Source organism: Vombatus ursinus, unplaced genomic scaffold (genome assembly GCF_900497805.2).
Source record: "Vombatus ursinus unplaced genomic scaffold, bare-nosed wombat genome assembly UNPS02014781.1, whole genome shotgun sequence".
In the NCBI taxonomy this organism is placed as follows: Eukaryota; Metazoa; Chordata; class Mammalia; order Diprotodontia; family Vombatidae; genus Vombatus; species Vombatus ursinus.
The window spans coordinates 15582680-15604018 of NW_020954559.1; the positions used below are offsets into that span (position 1 = coordinate 15582680).

A 21339-nucleotide genomic window follows, 5' to 3' on the forward strand; every position below is an offset into this window, starting at 1 on the left:
TGTTATGAGGATGAAAAAATATATATATATATATATATGTATGTATATTTGATGTATACAAACTACATATGTATGTAATATATGTTCATGTATATATGTAATATGTATGTATGTACTTTGTATATGTTGCTTTGCAAATTTTAAAACACTATACAAATAGAAGCTCTTTTTGCAGTGGCAAATTGAGGGGATGTACATCAATTGGGGAATGGCTGAATGAGTTGTGATATATGATACTACAATACTACAATGCTACAAGAAATAACAAGTGGGGAAAAATCTGGACTTACATAAACTGATGCAAAGTGAAATGAGCAGAACCAAGAGAACACTGTACAGAGTAATAGCAACATTGAACGATCATCGTATGTGAATGACTTAGCTATTTTCTGTAATACAATGATCCAAGACAATTCCAAAGGACTCATGAGGAAAAATGCTGTTCACATCTAGAGAAAGAACTGTTGGAGTCTGAATGCAGACTGAAGCATATTATTTTCACCTTCTTTGTTTTTTTGTGTGGTTTTTTTTCTTTTGGTCTGTTTCTTCATTCACAACACAACTAATACAGAAATATGTTTTACATGGTTGCACATATATAACCTATATCAAATTGCTTACTATCTTAGGGAGAGGAAACATGAGAGAAGAAGAGAGAAAATCTGGAACATAAAAAAAAATTTTAAATGAATGTTAAAATTGGTCTTTACATGTAATTGGAAAAAAATAAAATACTATTAAAACACTGTATAAATGCTAGCAATAATTATTATTATTACTATTATTATGACTGAGGGATACAAAGAAATATGAAGTATCCGGTCCCTTCCCTCAAGGAATTTACAATCTAGTTGACAAAATAAGACATATTACATTTTCAAAATACAAGATAGTATAGAGTAAGTGCCAAATAAGTAGTATAGATAACAATTGCCATCAGAGTTCAGAAAAAGGAGAGATTGTGGTAGGTTGAAGATTCCGTGAAAAATAAGAGAATCTGAACTGGGTGCTGAAAGATGGGCTTGGGCTTGGACTTGTCTAAATAAAGAAGAGAGGGAAAGACATTCAAAGAAGGAGAATGGTGTGATTAAAAACACAAAAATGGAAAAGTTTATTTGAAGGAAAATGAGTAGACCAGCCTGACTGAGGTATACTACATTCTTTATGGTACGTGGAAGGGATGTGGGGATGTTCTGAAGTACTTCCTAACTATGAGGATGAAATTACAGGGGACAGCTACAATACCCTTCCAAAGAAACTTATTTCCCAGCTCCTGTCAAAGGCTGAATGCTGCATAGACCATTGGTCTGACCAGATTTGGCACATTTTATGTTCAAATGCAATAATGATGATGGTGATGATGATTATACAAATTCAACTTTTTTAATGAGTTAAAATGAACTTTGATTTATTTCTTATAAGGTTCTGAGATTTAGAGATGAAAGAGATTTTAGTGATCACTTAAACTAGATCCCTCATTTTATACATAAGGAAATTAAGCACTAAAGAGGCAAGATGAATTGTCCAAGGTCACACAAGTGTGAAGTGGCTTAGTTAGGATTTGAACCCAGGCTTTCTGACTTCAAATGCAATGCTCTTTCCACTCTACCATACTTCCTCTTCCCACCGATGTGGTCAAACTTCACAGTTTCACCCAAACAGACTGAAAAAAAGGAGGGCAGGGAGACCCACTTTCTTCTCTTCATCTAGGTCACTACAGGTTCTGTTCTCTATCAACACAAAAGTGGCTTTTGTTAAAGGACAAACTTCAAGTCAGCATATTAACTCCCCAGACAGAAATCAGGATGACTCATCAGACACCACAAACTGGAATGTTAGAAAGTAAAACGAAACACCCCAAATCTGACAAGCTTGGGAAAAGCCACATTGTGGCAGGAACTGCTGAGATTGTCTTGCAGCCATATTCCAGAAAGTCTTCCCTCTCACACATACGGGTCATATGACCTTCCGGGCTCCAGACAGTTCTCTGAGACTATAAATACACAAGGGATCTGCATGGTTTCCTTCAACAATGTAATCACAGGTATAGAAGAAAATAAATAATAATAGAGGATAAGATTTCCTTGATGCGGAGAACTCCCAAGTGGGGAAACTCTCTCCATCAATGTAGGTTAGCACTTTCTCTGCAATTAAGTCTTACAGTTGCCTGGAGCACTGAGGTTAAGTGACCTGTCCAGGGACACACAGTAAGTATATATCAAAGACAGGAATTGAACCCAGGTTTTCCTGGCTCCTAGGCTGACTCTCATTACTGTATGAAGATGGTGATGATGAGATAGATGACAAAATATCCACAGTATACCTTAAGAACCCAAAATAAAAAAAAAAAAAAGTTTAGCATTTGTACCTCTGCTGCCAAAACAATTCCCTCCCTTTTTTTTTTAATGAATGATGGGATAGAAAACCCCTTCCCACCTCCCTGCCTGTTGTACTTCCAGTTAAGTGTCAACCAGCCAGCTAATTGTGTGCCTGCCAAGCTAAAAAGACAAAGAGTGCAGGTCTTTCCCAAAACTTAATTGTGGACCCAGACATATCTACAGCTATACCTCCAGGAATGGGGTAAGGCTTAGTGAATTTAATTTCTGATTTTTCTCCTTAGATCTCCAAGTGGTCACAAAAACATAAAGACAAGCAATAAAGAAACAGGTTGGCAGAAATAAGATAAAACCTACTTCTGGGAAGAATGTGGGCAACCCTTTCTAGAAGTTGCTCATTTCTTCAAAGACAATGGTCAAGATATGCCAATCAGAAGAAAGTCTGTTTTCAGAACAAAACAGACAGAAGGAGAGGGGGAAGAGAGAGGGAGAAAATCTCTTGTTTTTCTTGCCTGAATCAATCAGTCAATAAACCCTTATTAATGTCTTGCTAGGCTCTAAGCTCTGTGCTTTCTTTGAATCAAATTGGTTGAATGACAGAAAAAGAGAGATTGTCAGCTAGATGGCACCTGTGAAATCAAGAAACAACTTTTTAAAAGTCCAGTTTAGGGGTGGAAAGTGGGAATGCAGTGGAGAAAGGCAGGTGTATTTTAGGTTTCTAATCTGTGCTGAATTCTGGGAAAGGTGTATAAAGATTCCATAGAAGGTCTTTTCCCCAGAGACCTTGCTCTGAAAGTTCTAGTATTTTGATCTTCAGAAAAAAATGAGCAGCTAACGTCTTGAACCAGGAATTGCCTAATGCAGAAAATGGGTTCCAGAGCTAGATAAACTGATCAGATAAGAAACTCAGCAACTCGAAATTCTAGAGCTTGACTCAATCACTACCATACTTCAAGATTGTGAGTTACAAGCCTTTCCTCCATTCTTCACTTTCTGTGCCTCTAAAAGGAAGGTTATGATGCCAGGCTAAATGATGCTGTAATCAAAGCAATATAGAATAGTGGAACTAGTACTGGTCTTGCAGGCAGAATTAACTATATGGATGAAAGACTACTGTGCTATAAAAAAGATGCAAAAGATGGTTTCAGAAAAACCTAGGAAGACCTGTATGAACTGATGAAAAGAGAAGTGAGCAGAACCAGGAGAACAAAGTATACCAAAACAGTAATATTATAAAGATAATCCATTTAGTAACTCTGATCAATAAAATAATCCATCACAATTCCATAAGTCTCGTGCAAGCACTTTTGGCAAGCATCTCCATGTCTTATGCCTTGCTTAATGTTAATGACTGGAGTATTGAACAAGATATGCATTGTTACAGTTTTCAAGAAATCTTGATTATTTTGATGTAAGGATGGGAGACAACTTGTCAGAAGGTGGCATTTTGCTCTGTCAAATATTTTTTAAAAATCAATAAACAGAGTAGGATCTTGTATTCTCACATATTTCAGTTGATTATGTGGTAATAAATATATGAAATATCTCTTGTCTATTTCCATTTAAAACGTTCATCTAGGGTGCCCCTGAAGCATGTGAAGGTTATCTTCATTAAAATTGTATCTAGACAGGAATATAAGCATGTAAATCAGGGATGTAAATGTTCTCTTGGTCACCTTTTTCAGTATTAATAAGCTTTTAGGTGAAAGAATATTGGTATTAGGAAGAAAAGGCATCATCAAATGGGGAATGGCTAGAGAAATTGTAGTACATGAATATAATGAAATGTTGCTCTGCCATAAGAAATGACATTAACTCAGAGAAGCATAGAAAGACTTATATCAACTGCTACAAAGTCAAGTAAAAAGAGTTAGAAAACCAATATACATAATGACTGCAATAATGCAAATGGAACAAAAAGCAAGCACAAAACAATTTTATCTAAACATTGCAAAACTGTAATGCCCTGGCTGACTCCAAAGAAGAGATATAAGCAAGAGATAACGCTCTTTTCTAGAGATGGCAGCTCATAGCTGTGGAACACTGCACATGTTGTTAAGAGTTTTTTTTAATGTGCTGATTGGTTTTGCTGAATTTTTTTCTCTCCTCTCCTCTCCCTTTCTCTCTCTCTCTCTCTATCTCATTTTTTTGGTTAAAAGAGTTAGTTCTCTGGCTGAGACAGAGGGGGGCATATACAGTGGGAAATTCAGGAAATGTAAAAACAAGAAATCAATAAAATATTTTTAAGTGGTTTTTTGTTTTAGAGAGAAATGTGGGGTCATTAAAAGGACTTAGAAATTTCCTAAAGGCAATCTTGACCATTCTCTTTTTCCTATTTAGCCTATTCAATTCTGGCCCTAAGTCACTGTCCATTTGCAGTGCCTATCCATGAGATATAAATGAACAGACAACCACTATGGCAGGGGTTCTTGACTTTTTTTGTGCCATGGACTCCTTTGACAGTCTGACCAAGTCCATGGACCCCTTCTAAGAATAATGTCTTTTAAATGCATAAAATATAATACATAGGAAATCAATAATACTGAAATACACACACACATACCCCAAGTTTGCAGGCCACAAGTTACCCATCTAACTACATATAATAGTTGGGGTATTAAGCATTCTTTATCCATTTGGATTCTCCTGCATGGATAGTTAATCCAAATTCTTTTGAGCACTATTAATATAATGTTACTTGATGCTAGAAGTAGAACGCCATCCACAAACAGGATCATCTGGAGGATGTCACCATAATCCAAGGTCATATTGGTAGTCAATGGAAAAAGAGAGACTAGAACTCAAGTGCCCAGCTCTTTCCACTATAGTATGGCTGTCCATTAACTTACTGACTTGTGGTATCTATTTCTCTTCTTCATCCATGAGCAAAGGTAATAGAGTTCCAAGTTCAAAATCATTTTGGAGGTGATGTACGTTTTAAGAAATCTTGATGCTGAACCTTTCACTGTTTCCTACTTTGATACATCACCATGAAGTAGAGGTTCTTAAAGACGTAGACGAGGAAGTAAAAGTTCTGAGAGGACCTTTCAATCAAAAGAGAAAGGCTTCAAGTGCAGGCGTGATTTTTTTTTTTTTAAATGGTGCCTTTGTTGTCTGAAGACCAATCTAGGTTAGTTCAGAGGGCCTTTTCAATAGAAAGTTGGTCATAAGTTGAGGCACTTATTTTTTCAAGGATCAGCAACTTAACCAAGTTGATCTTAATTTAAGTGCAAACAGGAATGGAAGGGGGTGGTTTTCACTGATGGAGGGAGTATTCACATGGACGAAATCTGAGATCCTTGAATTAGTCAAAAAATAAATGCTATATAATATAATGAAAATGTACAATCTGGTATCTCATTTGTTAAAGGACTGGAAGGCAGAGCCATATGGCCTGGAGATCTCCTTCAGTCTCCTGCCATGCATAAACCAGGGAAAGGAACAGCAGTATTGTCTGTGAGGAACACCTGGCATTCGGTATAGGTCTGGCTTTGAAACTAAGGGGGAATTATCTAAAAGAAACTCAGATAAAAAAAAATTAAGCAAATGTTTTGATTCTCTACAATTGAGGAGGGTATGGGCATCTAAGAAATGTGAATTTTCTCTTTTTTCCTTCACCCTCAACCAGAAACTGCATACTTTGAGTTCTTCCATAAGTGGACGTGAGATCTTTTTTTTTTCTTTGGATTATGTGGCAAATACTGCTGGTAATCCATGAAAATCAAGTTCTTCCGATACTTCTGGAGAGTCCCTTTCCTCTGATGATATCAAAGCTTTGGGAATGCTAATCTTGTTCATCTTGGCCACTCTGCCAGAAGCAAGCAGGTAGCAAACATTTCTAATCACAATTTAGAAGGAAAAATCCAAGTATAAAGAAAACTTAATAGTAGTCCAAGGTCAAAGAACAAGTCAGGGGCAATATTAGCCTTGTATTACATCAACAGCTACCTCCTTACAAAGAAGATAAAGTGAATTCTGTCCCATTCCCTGCTAATGTCACACTGATGAGTGGGTCAGACAACTTACTGTCCCCTTTCAAAGGGCTTTACTTTTATTTAGCAAAATCAAATCAGTCACACTTTGTAAACACCCAGTATTTGCAAATACTCAGCATCATACTGGGTTTTTTTCATCATATTCTAAGATAATGATTTTTTCCAGTCTTCTGGTATGCTTCTTGAGAATGTTCGTTGTTATAACATAGTCACAATCTACTCCCCAGTTTGGTGAATTTTTTTTTTTAGTTAATTAAGTTGATTTAAAACCCTTTCCAGTCCTCCAAGACTAAAGGTACTTCATACATGTCATACCAACTGAAGACAATAATCATTTGAGGTTTATCATTAATGTGCTCTTTTCACTTAGTCATGCTTGGGCAGTTGCAGGGGGGCAGGGAGAGAGACAGGCAGACGGGGAGAAACAGACAGACAGAGAGAGACAAAGACAGACAGACAGACAGGCAGGCAGGCAGGCAGGCAGAGAGACAGACAGAGCCAGAGAGAGACAGAGAGAGAGAGAGAGAGAGAGAAATACTCCCAAACCAGAATATTAATGAGGGTGCAGTCAGGCCTGCAGCATATCAGGTCCAACTAGCTTGAGGTAAAAAGGCTGCTATTGCAGCTACCATGACTTCCCCTGGATGACACAGCAAGTTTCCAATGACAGGGAGCCCCAGAGCTGTTTTTAGACTTTACAGAAGCAGCATATCCTTTATAACTGTTTCCTACTGTACTGTCTACCAGCAAGGCCACAAGTGATTAAAAATGGTAGAAACAGTTTCAACATCTTTCCCTCAGAATCCTAAAATGGAGGCAAGAAGCTAGACTCACTGACATGTTTTCTGTTGTTGCTGTTTTGGTTTTTTCCTCCTTTTTCCTCTTTATTATGATGGCTTAGAGGCATAGGGCCAAATGCCTGCAGAATAGGATAACTAACAGTATGTGGTTGTTACATTGCAAGGGGCAGAATTTGATTCATGGCATAGTTGGATATATGTCGTAATGAAGCATATTCTAATGACTTCTTGCTACATAAATAATGCTTTCAAATGAATCAGCGCAAAGTTCTTACATTGAATCAAGGGAAATAAAGTCACTTTTTGGCTAGAATTTATAAGACACTGTCTATGCATCTTTTCCCCTACCACCTTCTGTTTACTTCTGAACATTACAATGTAAATGCCATCATGTAGTGAAAAGAGCTCTGAGAGACCTGAGTGTGAATCCTCATTCTACTGCTAATTGGCTCTGTGACCTTGGACAAATTGCTTAACCCTTTGGATCTTTGGTTTCCTCACCTGTGTCAGGTGCTAGTCACAGTTGCCTGGGAAATAAAAAGGGAGTATGGTGCCCTGGACAGAGTGTACTTGGAATCAGGTTCAAATTTCACCTCTGACATTTACTAGTTACTTAGCCTCTCTATGGATCTCAGTTTCTTCATCTGCAATATGGGGTGGAGGGGGGGAGAAGGGGGGTGGTATTGGACTAGATGATCTCTGAGTTTCCTTCCAGTTCAAAATCTATAATCGTACTCTCCTAAAATGAGCTTCTCTGGCCAAAAACAAACAAACAAACAAAAAAACAAAAACAAAAAAACCCAACAACACAAAACAAAAACAAACCTTGTAAAATGGGAAAAAATATTTTTAATTAAAAAAGGTTTGTGACTCAGCAATATCATATTACTACACCTATGCCCCAAAAGAGATCAAAGAAAAAGGAAAAGGAGGACCTATATGTACAAAAATATTTACAGCAGTTCTTTTTGTGGAGAAAACAAAGTGAAAACTAAAGGTGTACCTATTAATTGGGGATAATTTTCTTTTTGCTACCTCTACCTCAAAGGACTGTTGTAAATGAAAGTACTTTTGTAAACTATTAGGTATTATATGCACATGAGGTATTATTATTATTGTTACTCCAACAAACATTCTTTTGTGGAATGTTCTAAATTCCAGAGCTAAAGAACTCCTGAATTCAGAACATCCCACAACGCACACCAATGTTACCCATGATTTTGGTAAAGGATTCCTACCTCTCTGCTATAAGCACAACTACTGAACATCACCAGTACATGCAGGTAACACGTACTGCCATCTGTGAAACACTTGGGGAACTCTGCATGCACAGACTGGTACAAACATCATTTATCATGCAGACAGCTACCTTCTCCCTTTTTCTACCTGCAGAACTGGGAAGGGGAGAAGGAGGAGTAACTGAGCAGAAAAAGAGAAATGTTGCCAAGAAAATTATAGAGCTGGCTCCATACTTAAGATATGGGGCATGCCTAATTCTCCATCAGAAAGGCAGATTCAAATGCTTCATTTCTGTCCTATCTGGAATGAACATTTCAGACAATGAGATATTTTGCATTTCCTCAATAATTAAACTGTACTGTATACTATGTAGTACCAGAGTCAATTTTGTCCCCTTTTAGGATACCTCTGAGACCTCCTAGACTTCATGTAGCCTATGTTGGAGGTGGCAAGGCCCCTCCAAGTGCCAAGCCCCTACTAGATGTGTGTGTGTGAATTATGTGGGATGAGCAATAACTTTGATAGAGTTTCATTTTATGATAGCAACAGGTGTACTACAGACATTAAACCGAATGCCTGACCTTGACGAGATGAAATTATTGAGGTGATTGTCTCATCTTTCTCTGTTAGTTCAATGTTGGGTTACTTCCCATACCCACATTTCATTGCTTTTCTTTTGTTGTATTAATTCTGTGTTTTTGAAGAATGGATATTATTTCTCTAAGGAAATATACAAAAGTTGTAGTTCTTAAAGACTATTTATCAGTAACTATTAGAGTTATTGTTGTAGTTTATACTGTGACAAAATGAAATAATAATGATAACAGTTCAAACTTGCCTCAAGCTTGACAGTTCCCAAAATGCTTTCCTTAAAACAAGCCTGAAATGTCAATAACACAAGCATCAATATCCCCACAGGGGGATGTTTTTATAGGTTCAGAGAGGTTAAATAACTTGCATAAGAGGCAGCTAGGTACACAGTGCACTGGACCTGAAGTCAGGAAGGCCCAAGTTCAAATTCAGCCTCAGCTATTTAGTAGTTGTGTGACCCTGGCAAGTCCCTTAATCTCTGTCTCAAGTCCTAATCTATAAAATGGGAATAATAATGGCACCTATTTCACAGAGTTGCAGTGAGGATAAAATGAATTAACATTTGTAACTTGCTTTATCAACCCAAAAGCATTGTATAGATGCTAACTACTACAGATAGTGGCAGAAGCAGGGCTTGAGCCAGAAAGAAGCACTAGCACTTACGAGTGCAGGACAGCAGACCTGGTCACAGTTCCAAAGCCAAGAGTTGCGACAGAGGGGAACAAAGCCCCTTCCTGGGTAAAGACCAGAGCACAGGCCAGGAGAGCACCAGGAGATCGCACCTCTCCTTAGATGGTATTACCTTGGAAGCACCAAAAATTTACATACCTCCAGAGTGAGCTCTAAAAACAACAGCGTGAAAATCATGAAGCTTGGCAGAGCCCAACTTTAACATAAAGTTAAAAGTCAAGAAATAGGCTGGCAAAATGAGCAAACCCTATCTTAGAAAAAGAAAGCTACAAATGAACTCCCTAATTAAAAATACCCAGGGCCAGATGGATTCACAAGTGAATTCTACCAAACATTCAAAGAACAATTAATTCCAATGCTATATAAACTATTTGGAAAAATAGGCAAAGAAAGAATCCTACCAAATTCCTTTTACAACACAAATATGGTGCTGATATTTAAACCAGAAAGAGCCAAAATAGAGGGAAAGAAAAGCTATAGGACAATTTCCCTAATTAATATTGATACAAAAATTTTAAATAAAATACTAGCAAAGAGATTATAACAATATACCACAAAGATCATATACTATGAACAGGTGGGATTTATACAGGAATGCAGGGCTGGTTCAACATTAGAAAAACTATAATTAACCATATCAATAACAAAACCAACAGAAATCATGATTATCTCAATAGATGAAGAAAAAGCTTTTGACAGAATACAACATTCACTTGTATTAAAAGACTAGAAAGCATAAGAGTAAATGGAGCTTTCCTGAAAATGACAAGTCGTGTCTATCTAAAGACATCAGTAAGCATTTTCTATAATGGGGATAAGCTAGAAGCCTTCCCAGTACAATCAGGGGTGGAAGCAAGGGTGCCCATTATCACCACTATTATTCAATATTTCACTAGAACTGCTAGCTATAGCAATAAGGGAAGAAAAAGAAATTGAAGAATAGGCAACAAGGAAACAGATGGTATACTTAGAGAATTCAAGAGAATCAACTAAAAAACTAGGAAATACTTAACAACTTCAGCAAAGTTGCAGGATATAAAATGAACCCACATACATTATCAGAATTCCATATATTACCAACAAAGTCCAGCAGCAAGAGACATAAAGATTAATTCCTTTTAAAATAACTGTAGACAATATAAAATACTTGAAAGTCTACCTGCCAAGACAAACACAGAAGTTATATGAATACAATTATAAAACACTTGTCACACAAATAAAGTCATATCTAAACAATTAAAGAAATATTAATTGCTCATGGATAGGCTGAGTCAACTTAATAAAAAGCAACAATACTGCCTAAATTAATTTACTTGTTCAGTACCATGCCAATCAAACTACCTTTATAGAGCTAGAAAAAATATTAACAAAATTCATCTGGAGGAACAAAAGGTCAAGAATATCAAGGGAATCAATGAGGGGAAAATGTGAAGGAAAGTAGCCTAGACATACTAGTACTCAAACTGTATTATAAAGCAGTAATAATCAAAACAATTTGGTACTGGCTAAGAAACAGAATGGTGGATCAGTGGAATAGATAAGTTATACAATATACAGTAGGAAAGGACCACAGAATTTCATATTGATAAATGCAAAGATCCAAATTTTGGGGACAAGAATTCACTACTGGCAAATACTGCTGGGAAATCTGGAAGGAAGTTTGGCAGAAACTACGTAGAGTTTAACACCTCACACTGTATACCAAAATAAGGTCAACACGGATACATGATTTAGACATAAATATTGATATCATAAGCAATTTAGGGGAGCTTGGAAATTTTATCTGTCAGATCTATGGATAAGAAAAGAATTTATGACTAAACAAGAGATAGAGTGCATTATGAGATATAAAATGGATAACAACTCTTTTGTGGTGGCAAAGAATTAAAAGTTGTACATGATTGTGATGGAATACTTTTAGGCTATAAGAAATGACTAGCAGGATGCTTTCAGAAAAACTTGGGAAGACTTACATGAACTGACGCAAAGTGAAGTGAGCAGAACCAGGAGAATGTTGCACACGGTAATAGCAATATTGTATGATGATGAACTGTGAATCACTTAGTTATTTTCAGCAATAAAATGATCCAAGACAATTCTGAAGGACTTGTGATGAAAAATGCTAATCCATCTTCAGAGGAAGAACTAATGTAGTCTGAATTCAGATTAAAGTATACTTTTTTAACTTTAATTTTTTTGTCCTTTTTTTGTCTTTGTTTTCTTTTGCCACAAGGGTAATATGGAAATATATTTTATATGACTTCGTATGTATAATTTATGTAAAATTGCTTGCCTTCTCAAGGAGAGGGAAGAGGAAAGAGGGAGAGAATTTAGAACTCAAAATTTTCAAAAACTAATGTTAAAATTTTTTTACATGTAATTGAGAACAAAATAAAATAACATGTTGTTGTTCAGCTCCCATTTGAGGTTTTCTTGGCAAAGATCCTGGAGTAGTTTACCATGTCCTTCCCCAACTCATTTTACAGATGAGGAACTGAGGCAAACAGGGTTAAGAGACTTGCCCAGGGTCACACAGCTATTAAGTGTCTAAAGCCATATTTTAACTCAGGAAAATGAGTCTTCCTGATTCCAAGCCCTATGCTCTATCCACTGAGCCATCTAACTGCCCTTAAAATTAAATGGGGGGGAGTAGAAATAAATAATTTCAGATATCATAGCACTTATCCCAGTGAAACCCCTTTAATATGAGAGAGGAATAGCTATTTCAGAGATATAAAAACTGAGGCATAGGGAGATTGTTAACTAACACTAAAGGGAAATCAACATTCAGATTAAAAAGCAGAACTTTGCTCTTCTAGTTTCCACTACAGGGAATTCCCTGTTCTTTCTTTTTCTTTCTTTTTCTAACCGAAAATAATGATTAGGTATTATAACGTGAAGATGAAAGGACAATGTTAAAGCCCTTTATGACTCCCAGTATTTTATTTATAGAAATAAAACCAGAGGTGGTAGAACTTTGGGGACAACTAAGTGGGACGGTGGCTACACTTGGAATCAAGAAGACACATCTTCCCGAGTTCAAATCTAGCCTCAGACACTCAACATCTGTGTGACCCTGGGTAAGTCACTTAACCCTGTTTGCCTCAATTTCCTCATCTATGAAATGAGCGGGAGAAGGAAATAGTGAACCACTCCTGTGTCTCTGCCAGGGAAACTCCAAATGGGGTCATGATAAGTCAGACATGATTGAAAAAAAGACTGAAGAACAACTGAAGTGGGACTTCAGAAGGGGGCATACCACAAAAATACCTTTTGTCTGCTATTGGTAAATTTATTTGGGTCCACCTTGCAAAATTAATCAATGAGCATTTATTAAGTGCCTACTAGGGCAAAAAGGCATTGTGGTAGGACCTGGACGCTAAAGGACTACAGGCTTGGGGGAGCTTAGCTTGGGAGCTGAAAGGAACCTTGAAGATCATCTAGTCTAAAGCTTTCATCTCCCAAAGGAGGAAGAGATTACCCAAGGTCACATAGGTAGTAAACATCTGAGGCAGTGTTTGAACTTAGGTCCTCTTTCTATTGTATAGCATTGCATCCCAGTTCATATAATATCTTATCATTTATTTTGCACATTTTTTGTTCAGAATTATTAAATTAATAGCAAATGTTTTAAATATTGTGCTGATACAGGTATAGAGGCTATACAAATAACCAGAAGAGTCCAGTTAAATTGAGCCTCATTTTTAAAAAAATGTACATTTGTTTCTTTTTGTTGAGAATTATTAAATTTATAGCAAAATGTTCTAAATATTTTGCTGCTTTAGATACAGAGGCTATATAAACACACAGAATGGTCCAGCAAAAATGAGCCCCATTTGAAAAAATGTGTATAGATATTCCAGGTACATATGTGTACACATTCAGGAATGGAGCACATGTGAGTATTGTAAAGTAATAAAGTCAGATATAGAATAGATACTACTATGTCTAGACATACATATGATGATGGCTGTGTAATGGTAAACAGCATCATTAGAAAACTTAATAAGATAGAAAGTCGAGATTTTAGTATATCCAAATCTATATAGATTTTTGAAAGAAATGTCATCAGGTATTGCATTGGCATAATACTCATAAGAAATCAATTTTTAGGGTAAATGAAGGCATTTTTCTACAAGTGAGTTGGGCAAAGTTGAAAACAGCAACAATAAGATGGTTAGTATAATATGTGTTCCATCTAGCAATTTATCCAGGATTTCAGAGAAAGAGCAATACAGCATACAACCATCAAGACCTTTGTCTTCATTAAGGTAAACGTCAGGTTGCTGTAACAGACCATTAGGTATGACGAATATAGACCAATTTAGTACCCATTAATTCTTTACAAGAATCAAATCTGCCTTGACAATAAAAATTTTTAAAAAAAGCAAAAAAAAAAAAATTGTCCCTTACCCATGTGTTTAATATGAGAAAAAAAGAAAAAGCCTTTCATCTGAAATTTAAATCAGGTTGCATCTAGGACTGCAAATTGCTAGTTAAAGTCCTTACCAATCCTGATAGAATCCAAAATCTATGCAGAGCCTGGCTGTCTGTCATTTGCTGCTGGAGGCAGTCTCTGCTTTTCGACACAATGCATTCTTGGAATCCACATCTTCAAGTGTCACAAGGTGCTATTGTAATCTTGACTCTGTATGTGCCCTTGCATTTGTGCGTTCAGTGTCAACAGGAGAAAAGGAGCAAGAAGGCGAGAATAGGCACTCATTAAGAAGTGTCAATGAGTTGAGCAATGAAATTCAAAGCAATGAAGAGTGAAGATTACATGCCCCTGTCTGTCCTTCAAGACAGGAGTGCCACTGAATCTACCTTGGCCCAATGTTGATTTTTTTTTAAAAAAAAATTAGGTGTAGAATTTTTATAATTTCCTTTTGGTGAACCAGTTAGCTCTAAAAATGAAATAGTGGAATAGACAGCAAAGAGGCTCCATGCAACAGATTTGGAATTAAGAAGGCATCTTGATAAACCCAGATATTTCAGTGGGGGTGGAGAAATGGACAAGAAAAGTGGCCCCTTCCCCACAAAGATGTTCTGAAAATCTTACTGCTAAAACTGCACTGACTGTTGGAATAAGCCCTGAATAAACCCTTTTCTTTCCAGGGATGGGGTCGGAGTGAAGGGAAAAGGTCAAAATAAGAGACTTAGCTAATGAACTTCTTCATATATCAAAAGTAGGAAGGCCCCTGAGGGAAGGCTTTAATAATCAAGAAGAAAAACCACAAAGTGAGGATTAACCATTCTGTGTATCATGCATGGGCACTTTCAGCAGTCTGATGAAATCCAAGGAGTCATTCTCAGAATAATGATTTAAATGAGTGAAATTAGATAGGATCACAAAGAAAATCAATTCTATTGAAACACAGGTATAAAAATATTTTTACAGACCCCGGATTAAGAATCCCTGGCATAGAAGGACCTCTATTTTTACCGATTTGACAGCTAACTATGCCAAGGAAGGAAAGAAGGAAGGGAGAGAGGGAAGAGACAGAAAGGAAGGGAAAGGAGGGAGGGAGGAAGGAAACAAAGAAGGAAGGAAGGCAGAAAGGAAAGAAGGAAGGAAGGAAGGAAGGAAGGAAGGAAGGAAGGAAGGAAGGAAGGAGGGAAAGATGTTAAATGTCTACTTTGTGCCAGACATTGTGGTAAGCACTTAACAAATACTATGTTATTTGTTTCTCACAAAAAGCCTGGGAGGCAGATGCCATTATTATCTCATTTTACAGTTGAGAAAACTGAGGCAAACAGAGGTTAGGTAATTTATCCAGGGTCACACAGCTAGAAAGTGTCTGAGAATGGATTTGAACTAAAATCTTTCCTCCCTAACTGCCTCTAGAGAGCTAGGACTAAACAGTGGGCTAAGAGAAGATCAAATTATTATACCATTTGAGGATCACAGATAAGAAAAACTGGAAGGAGCTTAGAGATCATTTAGTCTGATTCTAACATTTTACATATTAAAAAACAAAACCAGGCCAATGGGATGAAGTGATCTGCCCAAGATCACATAACTACTAAGTTGTGGAGAAAGGGTTTTGACCCCAAGCCCTTGGATTCTAATTCTCTTTCCAGTACACCAGTGCCTTGCTCCTGGAACTGACTTTGAGACTAGACTCAGAATCAGACTGTATACAACTTATCATTATAATGGATTAGAAGCTTAGATAAATTGCTGCTCATATGACACCAACAAAGTCCACTGTCTATTCAAATAGGCAATCAATTTTACAATCTAGCTGCATGGTTTTTTTGCTCTCCATAGAGAGCCCCAAGTGAGAAAACCTCCCAGTCACAAAAATCCTATTCACTTCCAGGCACTCCTTGGACGAAATGTTCTCTAAGTCCCTTCACTTTAACTCAGAGAAAGTCAACAGTCACTTATTAATAACTTCGCCATAGGCAAAAGCTAGAAAGAGACAGAAAATTAAACTATCTGCCCACACTGTACTTAGATACTGCTGGGACGGAGGTCTGGGAGGGTACAAAATTCACACAGATAAATAAATTCAAATTAATCTTAAGGGTTTGGGTTGGTAGAGAACACTAATAATTTGGAGTAGGTAGGAGGTAGGGAGCCCTTGAGCTGGTCCTTGAAGGGAACTTGGGATTCTAAGAGGCAGAGGTGAGGAGAGAGAGTGTTCCAGGAGGTGGTGTCTTCCAGGAGATGGCGTGCAAACAGTCATAGTCTGGCTGGAATGCAGAAGCATTATAGAGAATAATATGTAATCATCTTGGAAAGACAGCTTGAAGTGCCTCTATGAAAGCACCTGAATCCAGAGGAATTTTTATTTTGCCCTTGAGGCAAGAGGGAGCCATTGAAGTATCTTGAGCAATCTTGGTAATTTCAGTTCCATACTTTAGGAAGTATCAAGCTTCTGCTCTAAACCCTATAGTCCTACTCCTACTTGAAGTACATAATGCGGGTATTTGATCTTCCCCCAAAAGATGGTATTCTTAAGCAACTGAACATATGGGAAGCAGGCAATTTTTAAATTCTATAGGATTTCTCAGAGTACCATCTGATGAGTTATTTGGTGCTTCTTAATCTCTTTTGTGCCATGGATCCCTTTGGCAACCTGGTGAAGCCTATGGATCTTTTCTCAGAAGAATGTTTTTAAGTGCATAAATTAACATACGTAGGATTACAAAGGAAAGGGATAATACTGAAATATACAGTTACCAAAATATTATAACAAAACAAAACAAAACAAATCCACACACCCCAGGTTAAGAGCCCCTGGTACAGAGGAACAAGAATTATAGGCATACGAGTGTGTGTGTGTGTGTGTGTGTGTGGTTTTCTGGGATGGCATGGGAGTGATGGGAGAAAATTGCACAGTAGATCTTTGGGAAGCAATGCATAGTCATCGAAGATGATGTGGTTGGGTCTTTAGGGTTTCTGAAGCAGTAGCCAACATGCTATATATAACTCCTACTAAAATAATCTTCATGAATCAAGATTATCAGATGCTGCCGAGGTTATAAAACTACCCTTGATGCAAAACACCACTGGCTAGAAACACTCAAGAAAATTGATTTCAAATTCAGTAACATATCAAGCTATGGATTTGAAGAGAGGAGATGATTTGGGATTCCTGGGCTTGAAAAACACTACGAATGAAAATGAAAATGGTTTAACATTGATATAACACTTTAAGGCTTACAAACTGGTTTACATACATTTTTTTCCCTTATTTGATCCTAAAAACAAAGTGTGAATTAGGTAGCAGGAATATCATTATCCCTATCTGAAGAATTCGGAGACTGAGTGCCAGAGACTTGCCCAAGGTTACACAGCTCAGGAATCTTATTCAATGGATAGGGATTTCAGTGGTATAAAGAAGTGCCAGATAATGAAACTCTCTTTACCAATGCATCTTCTAATTTTGATTGCTTAGAGCAGCCATGTCAAACTCAAATTGAAAAGGGGGCCACTAATTCATACATAAGTATTCCCTGTAGGCTGCTATTAACTTAGTTTTCAAACATGATGTTATCTGTTTTATTGTATTTTTATTTATTTTGTAAAATATTTCCCCATTATCTTTTTTAGAGGCAATTGTGACTAAGTGACTTGTCCAGGGTTACACAGCTAATAAGTGTGAGGCCAGATTTGAACTTAGGTCCTCCTAATTCTGGGGGTTACTGCTCTATCCACTGCACCACGTAGCTGCTCCCGAATTACCTTTTAATCTGGTGTCTTTGGTACCTCAGACCTAGACCCTGAGAGATTAAATGATTTGCCCTGGGTCACACAGCCAGTACATGTCAAAGGTAGGACTTGAACCCAGTTCTCTTTGACTCCAAAGCTGATTCTTTATCCACTATGTCATACTGCCCTTCATTAAGTACAAGAGAAACACAAATAACTTCATGATTGGTACCATGATTTTGGAAGCACATCTATCCATCATACAGCTAATATGTATTTTTTAAATTATTTATTGAGTATTTTATTTTCCCCCCATTTACTTGTAAAAACAATTTCTAACATCTGCTTTTAAAATTTTGAGTTCTACTTTCTCTCCCTTCCTCCCTCCTTCCCCCTCCATTGACAAGGCAAGCAATTTGATATAGGTTATACATGTGTAGTCATACAAAACATATTTCCATATTAGTCATAATATAAAAGAAAACATAGACCAAAAAAACTCAAGAAAAATAAAGAAAGCCAAAAAAAGTATGCTATGATCTATATTCAGACACCATCAGTTCTTTCTCTAGGGATAATAGCATTTTTCGTTAAGTCCTTCAGAGTTGTCTTGGATCATTGTATCACAGCTGATCATCTTACAATATTGCTATTACTGTGTACAATGGGTTCTACTGGTTCTATTCATTTCACTTTGCATCAGTTCATGTAAATCTTTCCAGGTTTTTCTGAGAGCATCTTGCTCATTATTTCTTATAGTACAATAGTATTCCATCACAAGCATATACCACAACTTGTTCTGCCATTCCCCAGTTGGTGGCATCCCAAAAATTTCCAATTCTTTGCCACCACAAAAAGAGCTGCTATGAATATTTTTGTACATAAAGGTCCTTTTTCTTTTTCTTTTTTATCTCTTTTGGGATACAGACCTACTAGTGGTATTACTAGGTCAAACCATACTACGCATGGTTTTATAGTCCTTTGGGCGTAGTTCTAAATTACTCTACAAAATGGTTGAATCGATTCACAACTCCACCAACAGTGCATTAATTTCTCATTCCCACATCCCCTCCAACATTTGTGATTTTCCTTTTCTGTCCTATTAGTAATCTAATAAGTGTGAGGTAGTACCTCAGAATTGTTTCAGTTTGCATTTCTCCAATCAATAGTGATTTAGAGCATTTTTTCATATGGCTGTAGATGGCTTTGATTACTTCATCTGAAAACTGATTGTTCATGTCTTTTGATCATTTATCAGTTGGGGAATGGCTCTTATTTTTATAAATTTGACTCAGTTCTCTATATATCTGAGAAATGAAGCCTTTATCAGAGAGACCTGCTTCAAAAATTTTTTCATAGTTATAACTGCTATACCCCACTCCCTACCATCAAACATATATTAATTAGCCTTAGTACAGTAGGTGCTTAATAAATGTTTGTTGATTTGACTACATATTAATAAGACCTTTTAAAAAATATCAGGACTTATATATCTTCAAAGAAGTGACTGTGGGAAGCTGTATACTAATTACAATGCTGTGTTCATTTGAAATACTTTTGGAACCCCTCATTTGTGGCGGTCTTCAGGGTCAGTATCTGAGCCACACCAGAACATAAGTCATTTTAAACTAAATATCTAGATGATTCCCTTTTTGGATATTGCCAGAAACTAAATCCTCCCTTAACAGATGAAGATTTACCACCGATGGAACTATTTATAAGAAACATTTCTGCAAACTTTGAAGGCAGTTCCCAATGAAGTATTCTAAAAATATTCTGAGCCATATTGGTATTACTGGGATAAACATGTCACCTCCCAAGGACCTTGATTTGAAGGTGATGATGCTCACTCTAATACATAAGTTAGGGAATAGTTGTTAAAAATTAGTTATTACTTTATGTCATACTTCATGATACATGAAAGAACATCACATGAATTTCAGTTAATTCGTTGTATTCTCAAGGCTTACCTGGTGGCAAGTTTATGGCAAATGACACCAGTGTCTGTAATGACCTCACTCAGCCTCATCTCAAGGTGCACCTTTCCCTGAAACACAAAAGATAAAGCATGATATGAAAATAGGAGAATACCAAGCACAACAGTCCCTTTATTCCCATGAAGGACCTGTTACCTAAAGAAAAATCTCACTGCCAAAAGATGATTTAACAATGAAATCTTATCTTGCTAACCACTCTTCACTGAATTTCCACCGGATAATGCATAATGACTGCATTCAACTGTATCCAGCTTCAACTGGCCATTTCCCATCGACCATGACTCAAACTGATTGAATTAATCACTTAACTAGAGCCTTTGTCTGAAAAAATTTAATGTTTAAAAATTTTGTTTAATGGACCACTCTCCAGCCCAACACAAGAATTAGAGCCATATATGCTCACTGTTTAAACTAAATTTAAATTAAATTTCAACTAAATTCATAATTAAGAGATCAAAAACAAAATAAAAAATTACTTTAAAAAAGTAAACTATAAAATAATTGTACATAAATAAGAGCATCTGAGAGCACTGTCCCTTTGTGAGATGGCCATGGCACTATCTAGTAGAGGTGCAGAGGATAAAATAATGCTTTCCCTCAAAAAACTTACATCTTACTGGGGGAGAGGGACAAAATAACATGTCCATATTAAAAAATATATACAGAATAATTATAAAGTAATGGGGTGGGGTGAAAGGGAGAACTAAGAAAAAAAAGTGAATATTGCTCAGATTTTGAGGTGCAATTGAATAGAGCAGAAGTGTCAAATGTGCTGCTGGTGGCTCTGTGCAACTCATCCAGATTAAAATGGAATTAGGAAATATTTAATAACACACAATAGAAAATAAATAACATTAGCATATGGTTTTCTAAGTCAATATGCAGCTGCAGGGATCCTTATGTTGATTTAGTAGCTCTCATTTCAATTTGGGTTTTACACCACTGGGTTAGAGATAGTCCACCATATTCTCCCATCTATATCTATATCTATATCTGTATCTATATCTATATCTATATCTATATATATATATATATCGATATCTATGTATCTCTATATCAATATCTATATATATGTGTGTATGTATGTATATATCTTGACATCTTGGATAACCTCTGAAGATGGACAATGAGCTGGGACCACATTTGAAATGGAGGAGAATGTGTTAGATTGTCCTTGTAAACCTATACGGTCCTTTTGATAATCCCAGACTTCTTCTTGACTATAAAGCACATTTTTTAAACACCAATGGCCTCCTAATATTATAAGCCGTGGAACACCAGAAAGTGGAGATATAAAATTGCACAAGAACCAAAGAACAACATAGGCAAGGATGAAGTGAATACATGGGCTGGAGCTTATTGTCACTGATAACTTCTTTGTAAGAAGTAGCACAAAATACATGAGACATCCTCAAAGGAATGTATGGTCAGAAAATGCTTGTTTTACCTACCTTAAATGATTATTTTAAGAAAAGTGCTTTGTAAGCCTTAAAGAGTTTTATAAATGTACAGTTGTTATTGTGTTTGTCT

At 36.6% G+C, this 21339-nt stretch overlaps 1 protein-coding gene across 2 annotated transcripts in view; it reads right to left on the reverse strand.

Annotated features, from left to right (window-relative positions):
* LOC114046204 (ras GTPase-activating protein 3) overlaps window positions 1-21339 on the reverse strand; it is a 287029-nt gene that overhangs the window by 84765 nt on the left and 180925 nt on the right. For both annotated transcript variants that reach the window (XM_027866455.1, XM_027866454.1), the window contains exon 5: window positions 19783-19859. In XM_027866455.1, coding sequence (XP_027722256.1) covers window positions 19783-19859 — 77 coding nt within the window. The remainder of the gene's footprint in view (window positions 1-19782; window positions 19860-21339) is intronic.